The 14568-nt window shown below is 41.2% G+C and overlaps 1 protein-coding gene across 1 annotated transcript in view; it reads right to left on the bottom strand.

Annotated features, from left to right (window-relative positions):
- The window catches only part of RNGTT (RNA guanylyltransferase and 5'-phosphatase), a 247124-nt gene extending 234701 nt beyond the window's left edge, over nt 1-12423 (bottom strand). Inside the window, exons 1-2 of the mRNA XM_036316268.1 lie at nt 12340-12423; nt 10356-10468 (exon numbers count right to left, since the gene is read on the bottom strand). Coding sequence (XP_036172161.1) covers nt 10356-10386 — 31 coding nt within the window. The 5' untranslated portion in view covers nt 10387-10468; nt 12340-12423. The remainder of the gene's footprint in view (nt 1-10355; nt 10469-12339) is intronic.
- Nucleotides 12424-14568: the final 2145 nt, after the last annotated feature.

Raw genomic sequence — 14568 nt, 5'->3', positions numbered from 1 at the left:
GTGGAAGCCTCTCCCACCTCCGTAGCAATGCTAAGGATGTCCGACTGACAGCTTAGGCCCACTAAGCCATCAGTTGGACATCCCCCCGGGGTCCCAGACTGTGGGAGGGCACAGGCCACACTGAGAGACCCCCCCCCCAGTGCACGAATTTCGTGCACCAGGCCTCTAGTATTACATATTTGAAGTAAAAATGGAAAATAGTTGAGAAAGAAAAAGGAAAATTTGTATGCCTTGCATCAACAGAATAAGTAGAAATGAGCTAATTACAGAGGAACAATAGCACAGCAGTTAAGCATGCAGCCTGTGGACCATAAATTCCAACCCTAATGCTCACTGTGTGACCTTCAGCAAGTTACTTAACCTCTCTGTGCCCTGGTTTCCTCTCCTATGAAATGGAAATGATGATAGTACCTACTTCATAGCATTGTTAAAAGAATGAAATGAGTTAATATGTGGCAAGCACAAGGGCACAGAAGCATCTGTGTCAGCCCAAGTTGTTACTGCCTATCTTTCCCACTTGAGAAGGATTTTGTCTGGATTTTTTTTTCCAAACATATCTCCAGTTCTTAGAACAGAGCCTGCCTGTCACCAGGCGGCCTCTCTATATGCCTATTATTGTCATTTTTGAAATGAGATAATTATGTAGCATGAGTGTCCAGCTTGTGTATGCCACTCCAAAAATATTCATTGAATCTGAAGCTAAAAATACAAAATTTGCTTATAACTTGTTTCATCATCATACTTTCAAAGGAATTTGGTAAGCCACTATAAAATAAAGGAATTGATAGAACCATTTTAAAGATATGGTTAGACAGTTGAACCTTAAATTTTACATATATCATCATCCAAATAATATCGACCTTAGATTTGAATTAAAATATGCAAAAATTATTATAATTAAATATTAAAGATATAGAATTATAGTGACTTTACCCTTTTTCTTGGCTTTCTTTTACTGTTATTACACCATCATTTTTTTGCTCTATCCTTTTTTCCTCCTGAGAGCAGATTCATCTGCTCTTGAGAAAGGAAAAAAAACACAGGAAATAGTCCAACAATTGAACTGCACTGAATAGTTTACTGCTGCCCTTCTAACAGCTGGAAATTTTTCATGGAATGGTTCCAGCACCCTCGACTTGTGAAAAAATCAGTTAGGAAGCTTCTGCCTTATAAACAGTTCATAACCCTTAAGGAAGTTGGGTCAAAAAAATGTACACTGTGCCTATGAGTCATCTGGCATTCTCCTCAATAAGCTCTGTAACGGGGAAAATTATCATTCCACACAAGCTTCTGAGGCCTGTTCTCACTTGGTAGATTGAGTAACCCTTGGAGACAAGGCAATCTACTGGGCAGACAGCCTAGAAACAGCTTCCAGACCAATCAGCTGCCTGGCAACAGTCCTTGGACCAATCTACCACCTAGAAACAGTGCCTGGACCAATCGCTGTCTTCTGAGAGCTATTGTTCTTCCAGTATCTGCTAAATGTTGCCTTGCAAACCAAAACCAGAGAAATAAAGCATTAACTGAATTATTCTATACTGACTTCACTTGGGCCAGCCCGTCTATGGCCTATGTGACAAGTCTGTGCCCCTCAGTGGAATTCATTCTCTCCAGAATAATTATTAATTATAATTATTCCAATCCTTTATGGAATGAAATAAGAAATAAATATATTTCAGAATATATTGTGTACATTAGTAGTGGATTTTTATGTTATTTTATTTTCATTTTTTTGTTAATCCTGACCTGAGGATATTTTTCTCCATTGATTTTTAGAGAGAGTGGAAGGGAGAGGGAAAGAGAGAGGAATCAATGTGAAAGAGACACATCGATTAGTTGCCTCCCCAACATGCCCCGATCAGGACCTGGGATCAAACCTGCAACTCCCGTGAGTGCCCTAGACCGGGAATCAAACCTGCCACCCTTCTGTGCCTGGGCTGATGCTCTAACCCCTGAGCACACCAGTCAGGCCTTGATGTTATTTTACATGAGTGTTAGTTTTTTTCCCATTCAAGCTAGGTTGTTCCCAGCCTTGGCTGCACATTAGAAACCTAGGGAGTTTTAAAAGACCTGATGCCCAGGCCTCACCACAAACCAATCAAAGCAGAATATTTCTTAAAGTTCCTGAGATGCTTCTTCTAATGTGCATCTTAAGTTCATGACAACTGCTTCACTCTAGCTTATCTAGATTAGTTTGTCAGAGGCATGGCAGTTTCTTCCATTTTCCTTGATCTTGCTCCATGCTGCCTAGTATAGTTCTGCCTAGACTAGCAAACACACGGGGAGTTGCGGGAAGGTGCCTAGGATTTGAGGTAAAATCAGGAGGATGCATCCTCTGAGCTCGGTAAGGGACTGTGGAGTAGTTGACAGATCTTGTTCTTGTGGACCCAGATCTGCGTTTGAGGTCCAGCTCTATCACCACTAACTCTCTGTCCTAAAGTAAGGTCATTGTAAAATGGGGAAATAAAAGTATCTATTTGAGAGGGCGCCATAAGGATTACATTAGATCATGTGAGTAAAGTTCTTAGTTTGGCCTTGATGCATGCTCCATCAATAGCAAACTACGAAGAAAGACAAAATGAGATGACCAACTTGCAACAATAATTCTTCCTAAGAGATGATCTGTAATATGAGTGGGGGGCTTGGGAAGTGACCTGCAGTGACAGTGTTCAAAGTGTATCCTCACACGTGTGGATACACATTTAAACAGAAATGTGATCTAATCAACCTTCCTGTAACTTGAACATTTCAAGTAACATTATAGTAATGGAAGTGTCATTGCCTGCAGAGATAGGCTATAATTTTTTAAAAATTAAAACACCACTATAGAGGTGGATAGGAAAAAATTAAATAAAAGGTAGAGTTTATGGCGCATCTTTGGCACCGTTTGGAAGAGAGAAGATTTCTTCTCTGTTGGGAGCATTTTTGTTGCGGCTTTGGGAGAATTTCCTAGATTATTGGAATGATAAGAAACTGTGCTGCTACTCCAGCTGCAACTTGACTCTTTAGAATCAAGAGGCCCTTTCTGAGACAGGAACTCCTTGGAGATATCAAACCTTACCCAATTACAAAGCCTCCTGGATGTGGGGGGTAGACCTATATAGCAGCTTGATCTTTTGTCCCTAAGAAACCCCTCTCAAAACCCAATGTGTGGTAGGAAAATTTTTTCAAAACATAATTATATTTACATTTCAGTGTGTTAAGGCAGAAACTTCTCTTTTTTATTAAGATTCACTAGTCACAATAATAACACCAGCTCCCATACACATGAAGGACACACAGTGAACTTGATTGTTCCGGTATCTAAAAAAAGCCTTGGAAAGAAGTTGATAATAGATCTATTGACTTTTTCAAGCTTTTTAGCTATTGGCTTAAGAGATTTCACTTTTGCAAGTTGTAGCACCTGTCCTCCATTCCCAGCTAGAAGTCTCACAGATATCTATCACTGATCATAAATGAAATTAAAAATTTCTCCTGTTAGGAATGCAAAGAGAGGATCTAAGTGCATTCTAAAAATAGGTCATTTTTATTATATCATCCAGAAAGTAAAGCATTATTTAATGAATTCAAACGATTTTCTAAATGATGCCCTTGTGTCCTCACTGTTATGGCAGCCCTTTAATTTACTTAATAGTGATACTCCTGGGGTTTGAGACAGCTAGAATAGCAGTAACATGCATAATTTATTTCCCAGGATATGGAAAACATAGACTCCAAATTTTAATTTGTCGTAAATACATACTACAAATGTAATATACAATGATATTTTTATATAGATATCTAGTTATTCCTATCTCATTTGTTGACAGGACTCTCCTTTTTCCTATTGAATTTCCCTAGCACCTTTGTTGTAAACCAATTAACTGTACATGTGTGAGTCTAGTTCTTGATTCTATTCTGTTCCATTGATCTAGTTATACCAGTTTTACACTGTTTTGATGACTATAACTTTTTGGTAATTCTTGGAATCAGGTAGTTAAGTCTTTCAACTTTGTCCTTTTTAAAGATCATTTTAACTATCCTATATCCTTTGAAATTTCATATAAACTTTACAATCAGCTTATAAATTCATTTTTAAATAATCCTACTAGTATTTTGACTTTAACAGTATAGATCAATGGCTTTAACAGTATAGATCAATTTATGGAGGGTTGGCATCATAATACTATGGAAGCTTCCAATCCATGAATTATTTGCCACTCCATTTATTTAGATCTTTAATTTCTCATGTTAGATTTTGTATTTTTCAGAATAGAGTTTTGCACATTTTTTATTAAATTTATCCCTAAGTATTTTATGTTTTTATTTTATTTATATGGTATTATTTTTAACTTTTATTCATGGCCCAGTATCATAAAGTATATCTTAGTGAATGTCAGTATCCACTTGGAAAGAATGTGTACTCGACAATTACTCGATCATCTAAATACATCAGGTCCAGTGGGTGAGTGCGTTATTCAGATCTTCTGTATTCTTGCTGAATTTCAGAGAGGAAGAGATAGAAACATCAATGGTGAGAGAGAATCATTGATTGGCTGCCTTCACATGCCCCCCCACTGGGGAATTGAGCCCACAACCTGGCCATGTGCCCTTGACCAGAATCGAACCTGGGACCCTTCAGTCCAAAAACTAATGCTCTATCCACTGAGCCAAACCAGCTAGGGCTCCATTTCTTTCTTGTCAATTTTTGCTTCTATATTCTTTGAAGCTCTGTTATTAGGTGCACACACCCTCGGGATTATGTCTTTTTTATTAACTGACCTTTTTATCATTAAACTAGTGTTCTGGAGATACTCTTTCTTTAAATCTACTTTGCCCAATATATACAAATACTGGTTTTCTGATGCTTGGTGTTTGCCTGGTATAGACTTTATACATATTTTAATATTCAAACTGTATCTTTATATTTAAATGAATCTCTTTTAAATGTCTTACTTTTTATCCAACTGACAACAGCCACTCTCTTTACTTGGAATGTTCAGTCCATTTATGTTTGGTACTAGAGGCCCAGTGCACAAAATTCGTGCACAGGTAGGGTCCCTAGGCCTGGCTGGCGATCAGGGCTGATCTGTGGGTCAACCAGTGGGACCCCCACTGGCACCCGCCTCGGCAGGCCTAGGGACTGCGGGCTGGGGGTAGCTCCTGCATTGAGCTTCTGCCCCCTGGTGATCAGTGTGCATTATAGCGACTGGTCATTCCACCGGTCATTCTGCCATTCAGTCAACTTGTATATTAGGCTTTTATTATACAGGATACTTATGTTGCAGGTGAATTTAAGTCTACCGCCTTGCAATTTGTTTATATGCCCTCTCTGTTCTTTGTTCCTCCTTTTAGGTCTTTTTTTGTGTTAAGTATTTTTTGTATTCCAGCCTATATGCTCTATTGGTTTTTCAGATAACATTTTAAAAGTGGTTACTTAAGACTCCAATAACCATCCTTAATTTATCACAATCTACCTTGAATTTATATTATACCACTTCATGTATAATGTAAGGGCCTTACAACAGTATGATAATAACTAGAGGCCCAGTGCATGGGTGGGATCCCTCAGGGTGGCCTGCAGGAATCGGGTCCCAGCTCATGCCCCTAGCCTCGCAGCCCCGCAGCTCCACCTGGCACCCCGCCTTTGCCTGGCACTGCCCTCTCACCTGCTCCACCATCCAGCCTGTGGGGTGATCAGAAGGGGCCAGGCCCCCTTCCCGGCTCTCTCAGCACCTGGAAGCCAGACGGCAGCCCTGCCCCCCCGCACCGCTGCTGGTCACCGTCTATGGGGTGGTCGGCAGGGCAATCGGCCCCCCGCTTGCACCCACCTTGGCCTAGCGCCGCCCGTTCACCTGCTCCACCATCCCACTGCAGTCCCGCTCTCATTGGGGCCCCTCAGGGCCAGCAGCACCTCCACTGCCACCCACTGGCAGTGCCACGTCACCAATGCCTGACAAGTTCCATGCCATCCCTTGGTGGTCAGCGCACGTCATAGTGAGCAGTCAAACTCTCGGTCTTCCAGTCAAACAACCTCTCGAGGGGACAATTTGCATATTGGGCTTTTATTATAAAGGATTTTTTTATGTTTTTATTGATTTCAGCGAGGAAGGAAGAGGGGCAACAGAAACATCAATGATGAGAGAGAATCATTGATCAGCTGCTTCTTGCATGCCCCCTACTGGGGACTGAACTTGAAACCCAAGCATGTGCCCTAACCAGGAATCGAGCTGTGACCTCCTGGTTCATAGGTCAACACTCAACCACTGAGCACACTGCTTGGGCAATGATAATTTTTGATACAAGTTGTAACTTTTTTGAAGCTTCAATTTTTTATATACATACTAGAGGCCGTGTACCAGTGGGGTCCCTCAGCCTGGCCTGTGAGGATCAGGCCAAAACTGGCTCTCCAACATCCCCTGAGGGGTCCCGGATTGCGAGAGGGCACCGGCCAGGCTGAGGGACCCCACCGGTGCACGATCGGTCCTGGGAGGTATCATGGGAGGACTCCAGGCCGTATTCAGCCCATCTCGCCCAGTCCCCATTGGCCAGACCCCAGCAGCAAGCTAACCTACCAATCAAAGCATCTACTCCCTGGTGGTCAGTGCGCATCATAGTGACTGGTTGAATGGTCGGACACTTAGCATATTAGGCTTTTATATATATAGATTTATCAAAACACATCAAATGAAACACGATTTCACTATATGTGACTTTTACCACAAAAAATAAACAAACAGTAAGTGCTAGTTAATGACTTGCATACTGAAGTGTCCAGGAATTAAGTTTACTGATGTCTGCAACTTATTTTGATACACATCAAAAAATAAGTAAATGGCGAAAGGAATGGCCAAATAGATAAATATGTGACAAAGCAAATATAGCAAAAAATTAATTGTAAAATATAGGTTATTCTTTCCATTATTTTTCTTTGAGAAGCTTTCATAACAAAATGTAAATAACAAGACAATCTTCTAATTCAACATGAAAATTTAATCTATTTTGTAATGTCAATTAATTATTGAATGAAACCTTAAGAGCAGTAAAGAATCATGCACATACATTTTGTTCTGGTGATGACCTTCTTTATTTCAGACCTGGTCTGAATCCTAAACTGACAACACTGTCTGCACGGCTGTGCAAGTTCTCAACCTTGCCTACATTTCCAGTCTTACTAAGCACCCCTCTTCTCCTTACTCTCTCCACACCAGGCATATGAGACTTTCAGTTCCCCGGGTTCCTGCTTACCTGAGGCCTTGAGGCCTCCACAGAAACTATTTTCTTGCCTGGAATACTGCCTTCCCTAAGCCTTTCGTTCTGTTTTGAAAAATCATGCTCATCATTTAGGTTTCAACAGAATATCATTTCCCCAATGAAGCAATCCCTCATCTCCCAAAGTCGGTCAGGTTCCTAGCCTGGCAGAACTGTGGGAAAACACCTCCCAGGGCCTGAATTGCTCTGATGCCAGCACAGAACCGTGGAATTTTCTTCTCAAGGAAAGCAGATGTCATTAACAGGCTCATGACCTTTGTAAATTGTCCCTAAGTAAGGCACTCCCCTTCTTAGAAATAAGTAGGAGTGCATGTAACATCTAAAAATCCCCAATCAAAAGCCTATTTTGGTGTAGAAATCATGCATTCTTGCTTGTTACGTTACATAAAAAGAAAAATATGGCCCTTCAGTGCCTTAATGAGAGCTAAGAGAGTTGTGATTGGATATTACCATGGAACCACAGCTTCTGCCCTCGAGAAGCAGGCCAGACTACCAGTATGGGCAGGACACACACACCCAGAATAGTAGTCAGGCAGCTTGTACAGCAGCTCATTCAGCAGACTACGGGCAAAGTCCCCGCGCTGCTGGCCCCCGATTTCTACCATCTGTCCACAGTCTGCCAGCTCTCACATGCAGGACTGTGTAAACAACTACTGAGCTCCACCTTCAGTCACAGGTCTAGAAGCAGTGCCATTATAACTGAATAGTGATGAACTGGAGTACCAGGGAACAAAAAGAGGTAAAAGCTTTGGCTTGGTCTCTGCCTTTTGGTGCTGAGCTGTCTGTCTCATTGTAAGCAAAAGCTGTGGAGTAAGATCTGATTCTGGTCAGAAGGGAGCAGCTCCAAGTTCAACAAAGCTTAGAGCAACCCTCAACTACACATTGCCCAAAACTCCCTGCACTTCTCTTTGTAAAACTGACTCACAGTCCTTTCTTCAGTGTTTCTCTTCCCATCAGGATCTAAGCTCCATGAGCACAGAAACATACCTGTCTTGTTCCCTGTGGTATCTTCAGCAGGTCATGCATAGTCAGACCTCAATAAAGATTTGTTGAAAAAAGTAATCTCTATCCCTTTTTTATTATAATATCATTTTGTATGTTCCATGACTATTCTAAATACCATCTTATTGTGTGTGTTTTTCACTGTATTTATTCACTTATTAATCTATTCTGTCATTGAATCAGTTATTTAACTGATATTTATACAACATCTGCTAAGCACTGAGGAAGTAAATAGTAGTATTACAGAGTCCCTACCCTTAAGAAGCTCATAATCTATAAGAGGCCCACAGATGAGCATATTACCACCGTACAATATGGAAGTGCCACAACAGAGTGTATGAAGGAGACTATAGATATGGTAGCTGAAGTAGCAACAAGGAACCATTTCCTCTACCAAATTAGCAAATATAAAAAAAATTGTTGCCGTAACCGGTTTGGCTCAGTGGATAGAGCGTCGGCCTGCGGACTGAAAGGTCCCAGGTTCGATTCCAGGCAAGGGCATGTACCTTGGTTGCGGGCACATCCCCAGTAGGAGGTGTGCAGGAGGCAGCTGATCGATATTTCTCTCTCATCGATGTTTCTAACTCTCTGTCCCTCTCCTTTCCTCTCTGTAAAAAATCAATAAAATATATTTAAAAAGAAAAAAAAATGTTAATAGTCCCTCCGCCTACCCCCACTTTGTTCATTTCTAACAGAATCCCAATTTTTCTTCCAGGATATATGCCTCATCAATGCAGTCATGTGACTCAAGAAAGCTGACTTCATCCTCAGCTCCAACGGTTGATTCCAAATAAACCAAAGATCATAATCCCATCCAGTGGAATTGCCAGTGATTGGTTCAAGAGCCCAAGTTTAAGCCAAGCTGAGGGTTAGGGTTAAATTTCCCCAGGAACTATTCTATGTCTAGGAAGGAGCACATGACCTAAAAAAATCAGACTGAGAAGTGGAAGTTTATTTCATTATTAGGATAGCATTTTCCCCCCCGCTCTTGCCGGCCATGAGCAAGGAAGCAGGCAACACCAGCCTGTTATCTGAGGGTGTCTGAGGACAGGGTCAACCCTTAAAAGAGATGAAGGTGTGGGGAACAGATATGAGATAATTGTAGAAAATAGGGTAGACACCCAAATTATAGCATACCCGGAGAGTGCCCTACTTTTGTCACAGCTGTTATAACAATAACAGTGATTATCATATATTCCTTATTGTTTAAGACCATTTGAGTTGTTACTTGTATCCAGAGTAGCCCTTTTTTTCTTAAATTTATTGGGGTGACATTAATCAATATGATCATATAGGTTTCTATGTTACAAGATTTGTATATTCACCATGTGCCCACCACCCAAAATCAAATCTCCTGTCACCTGGAATATACTAATTGACAAAGCAAAGGTATTGTGAAACTGTGTAATAACATGGAGAAATGTTTATGTTAATACTACCATCCAAAAAACATTGAATACAGAATAAAATATACATAATGGTTATAACAATATTAAAAAGTCTGTGGGAACAGTTACAAAAATACTAACAAAGATTGAATTTAGATAGATGTACTATTGAGCATTACTTTTCTCGATCTCCCAATTTTCTATAATAAATATATATTATTACTATGGTGAAAATATTTGAAAATGTCATGAAAACATAGAGGGATGAATACCCAACTCCACCCAAAGAAGTCAGAGCAGGCTTTACCAGGAAGTGATGGGACTTGACCCTGTAAGGAGTGCGTTCGCCACAGGAAAAAGAAAATTCCAGGTCACACTTACTTCCTTTGTTAAGTTTGGGCAAAGTAACTTCTATCAGCCTCAGTTTCCTCATTTGAAACTAGGGATAATATTACCTACCTCAAAGAGTTTGTTGGAGTTTTGAATTATTATTATTATTATTATTATTATTATTATTATTATTACATTGATGTTATTTTATATCAAAGGCAGTCATGAAAACTCATGGCCCGTTCAGGGACATATGAATATTTTAGTATGTTGGAGTATAGGACACATGGCAGAGATGGAGCTGAAAGTGAGGTAGCAGGCAGATCATGAAGTGCCTTATATGTCATATGAGGGATAGAGCTTCAAATAATCCTGAAGCCTTACCTTGTTTGGGAAAGTCAGATCCAGAGGTCATCTGGGATTGTTCTTGGATTCCACCTGGGCCCACGCTTACACATGTACTGAGACTGATTCACACTATCTCTAACAGCAAATGCCTGAAAAAAGGCAAGCAGGTAAGTATCCCCAGGGTGGGTACATTCCTACCCTGAAAAAGTTAATTTGTGCTTTGCACCAGCAAGCTATCAGGGAGACAGAACAGCTACAAGCTTCTCAGGACAATTGGGAGAGGCCATTCTGAGAGGGGTTGGGATGGCCTTCCTCAAAGGACCAAAGGACCATGGGAGCATCAGCATAGGGTGCCATTATGGAAACTTGAAGGCAAGGAAAACTTGTCTGTCCTGTAGGGAGGATGCTGCCAGGTCCCATTTTGTCCTGCATAGCAAAGGAACTTGTACCTTTTGCCTGCACTGTTTATAGCATCTTTTCACCACCTTCATTGCCCTTTTGATAATCATGTCACATGCCAAGGTATTTGTTTTTCTCCTGTAGGCCACTGGTTCTTCCTTCTTGTTGAGCCATAGACCTTTTTGAGAATCTGATGAAAGCTATGGGCCCTCTTCCACGAAATGGACCATATTCACATCATTTGTCTCTACAACTTCAGAGGGTTTCTGGCCCTTTGTCCATTTATCTGCTAAATGTATGTGGACCAGAGGTTACCTCTGCTGTGGAGAACGGTGAGTCACAGGAAGTTTTTGAGATAAGGAGTGCCTGAGTGACCAATCCCTCCAGTAGTATGGTGGAAAATGGATTTTGAGGTAGATGGAGTGAAACTGAGGCTAAAGGCAGGAAAACTGTTTATGAGGCTACCATGAAAGTCCAAAGGCCTGAGCTAAAGCAGTGTCAATGGAAAAGGAGAGAAGATGACAGCTTGGCAAGGGAGAATGTACAAGTCTTTGTATTAGATATGTAGGAAGTAGGTGAAGGGCACTTGAGTGAGAGGATAGGCTATGGGAATCCCTGTTTATCTTCACTCACCATGGGTGAAGCTTTGGGATGCCAAGACAATAAATCCTAAGGTGCATTATATTTAGGACTCCACAGGCCATCTCCCCACAAGTACAGCAACCAAAAATATTTCCAGTCTGGCAAATGTTTATGATGTAACCCAGCCGGCATGGCTCAGTGGTTGAGTGTCGACCTATGAACCAGGAGGTCATGGGTTCAATTCCCGGTCAGAGCACATGCCCAGGTTGAGGGCTCGATCCCCAGTAAGGGTCGTGCAGGAGGCAACTGATCAATGATTCTCCCTCATCATTGATGTTTCTATCTCTCTCCTTTCCTCTCTGAAATCAATACAAATATACTTAAAAAATAATAAAAAATTATTTAAAAATATTTATGATCTATAATATCTTTAAGCAATGAAAATAACTCAGAATAAATGTATTAAAAGTTCTGGTCCTCTGAAAATACCCTCCATAATAAATCTCCTGCATCAACTTTTACCAAAACATAAAACCAGGAACAATTTCTCAGAAAGCATCATTTTATATTATAACAGAAATCTATTCTTTTCATAATGGTGGTTGAAGTAGCCACCTAGAAACAATCAATTTTTAAAAGAACATAGAGTACTTCTACAAAGATTTATTACTGTTATGGATTTTCTGTTTCAACTTAATGACTCACCACAAAATCCTTTAGAACTGGAAGTCTCTTTACTTTGTAAGATTGCCAAAGTCAGTCACAGATTGATTCCCCTAAGTGTACTTTGAAAGAACCTGCTGTGTAAATCTCCATACTGTAAACCTGCAAACCATGAATCTTTTCCAATCTAGTTTTCCTATTAATGTTGCCTAATGCTCGAAAGTGGAATCACAAATTGGGAAGTGGGGGAAATGCAGGACCATTACTGTCCTAAATTTTTGGGCAAAAACTTTCTACTGAACCTACATTCAGGGGATCGGCCACACATTTAGCCGGATGGAAGCAGAGAGCCAGGTCCCTGAGCAGGCAGACCTACCTTCATAACCCGATTACCAGGATGGGTGAGTTTGAGTTGGGTAAATATTTCTGGAGCTCTTGAATTTATCACAGGAAGGAGACCCTGAAAAAGAAAGTCTTTCTTGAGTTAAGTGCATCCTTATAGGTTGTGATAAGTGTTGTGAAGGAATGTGTATAGTACTGTGATAATGTCTCATGGGGGATTGACTTGGCCTAGGAATGTTAGAGGAGTTTTCTTGAGGTGATTCATTCAGTTATCTATTGCTGCACAACAACCCACTCCAAAATGTAATGGCTTACAACAACCACCTTAAAAAAGAAGAACCGCCCTAGCCGGTTTGGCTCAGTGGATAGAGTGTCAGCCTACGAACTGAAAGGTCCCAGGTTTGACTCCAGTCAAGGGCACATGCCCGGGTTGTGGGCTCGATCCTAAGTGAGGGACTTGCAGGAGGCAGCCAATCCATGATTCTCTCTCATCATAGATGTTTCTTTTTCTCTCTCTCTTCCTTTTTCTCTGAAATCAATAAAAATATTTTTTTAAAAAAAGAAGAACCACCATTTATTTCCTCACAATTTTGTCATTTGGGCACAGCTCCGTTTCTTTGCTGGTCTTGACCATCACTCATGTGGCTGTATTCAGCTGGCACGTAGGGTGAGATACAGTGACTCTCTCCATTTGATCTCTCCAGTAGGGGAATCAGGCCATTCATATGTGGACTCAAGAGCACACAGTCAGAAGCTGCCTAAGTCTTCCTTAAGACTTAGGCTTCAAACTGGCACAGCATCATTACGTGCTGAATCCAATTGGTTACAGCATCACAGGGCAAGCCCAGAGTCAAGGGGAGGAGACTACACAAATATCGGAAGGTGTAATTCATCCAGGGCCACGTTTTAACAAACTACCAGAGTGACGTTAGACAAGACCTGGAAAATGAGTAGGAGTTAACTAAGCAGAGGGTGGAAGAATGCTTCAGGCAGGGGCAATGCTACATGCAAAGCGATTATGGTAGAGGGGCACCAGGAGCTTCTGAGTGACTGAAAGAAAGCCAGTGTGGTTGGGATGCACAAATCAAGGAGACACTGGTTACCGTCAGGAAAGGGCCAGGTCATGCCATGCCATTGCATCCCTAAGGAATCTTCTGTGTGCGGGTGGTAGAATCCCAACAAAACTGGCGTAAGCAATCAATATAAGCAACACAAAAAGAGAGAATTTATTAGGTCATATTCCTGAAAAGACCAAGGCACAGTTCCTTTCAAGTATGGCTGTATCTGGGGCTTCCAATGATATCACCAAGAATTTGTCCCCCTCCGTCTCTTAGCAGTATTTTCAGACAGTTTCTGAAGTTCTAGGCTTTTGGCCTCACAGACTTAAGTCCTATAGAAAAGAGAGTTCCTTTCTCTGAATGAACACTGTTCCAGGATGGTGTCAGTATCGGCCTGGAATCCATAGGAATCAGATAGCACATTCAAATTAGGATAATTTAAAAAGAAGCTCTTTACCAACGCGCTGTTTCAGTGGTGTCCTGGAGCTGCCTCACAACAACTTAGAAAAGCTGACTCAGCATTTCCTCCCAACTCTGTGTTTAGTGACTTCAATTGGTAGCTTCAAATAGGCCATGTTGGGAATAGTTACACCACAGCAAGGTTCTTTCCTTTCTCCTCCCTCTTCCCTCCCACCCACCCACCCCTCCCCCACCCCACCCCACCCCCACTCCCACCCCGCCCAGCTACTTACCAGCACACCACTGGACTATTTACAAAGGAGCAGGAATCCTACAAGAACCCAGGACTGATGGCAGCAGAGGTCCAAGATTACAACGGAAGAGAGAGGTTACCAGAGGTACAAGAATTCAGGGGGAACAGTGACCTTTAGTTAAGGGACACCAGTCATCTGAGGGGTGTCACGGGAAAGGACCTGGAAGATAAATACCCTGACCTTCATTTTTTGGGGAAAAAAGCTAAAATGACATAATCAATTGTTAAAGCAATTAATATTATTAAGAGGTGGAGCATTTTGCTGCCAATTTATTTGCTTAATACTAAAAAGTACAGTGCTACCTTTGGAAAGTCCCCATGCTTTCCTTGCTGGAAATTCCCATGGCCAAACAGTTCTGTTGTCATGGACTTCCTCCTTCTACTAGTTTCAGATTCACTTCTTTATATAAGTTTAAGAATTGCCATTGAGAAAAAAAAAGAAAAGAAAAAAAAGAGCAAAAATTAAGATACTAAAAAAAACAAAAAAGAAAGA

Source organism: Myotis myotis, unplaced genomic scaffold (genome assembly GCF_014108235.1).
Source record: "Myotis myotis isolate mMyoMyo1 unplaced genomic scaffold, mMyoMyo1.p scaffold_m19_p_7, whole genome shotgun sequence".
In the NCBI taxonomy this organism is placed as follows: Eukaryota; Metazoa; Chordata; class Mammalia; order Chiroptera; family Vespertilionidae; genus Myotis; species Myotis myotis.
Note: the sequence above shows the minus strand (reverse complement) of the source record. Positions and strands in the feature narration are given on the sequence as shown.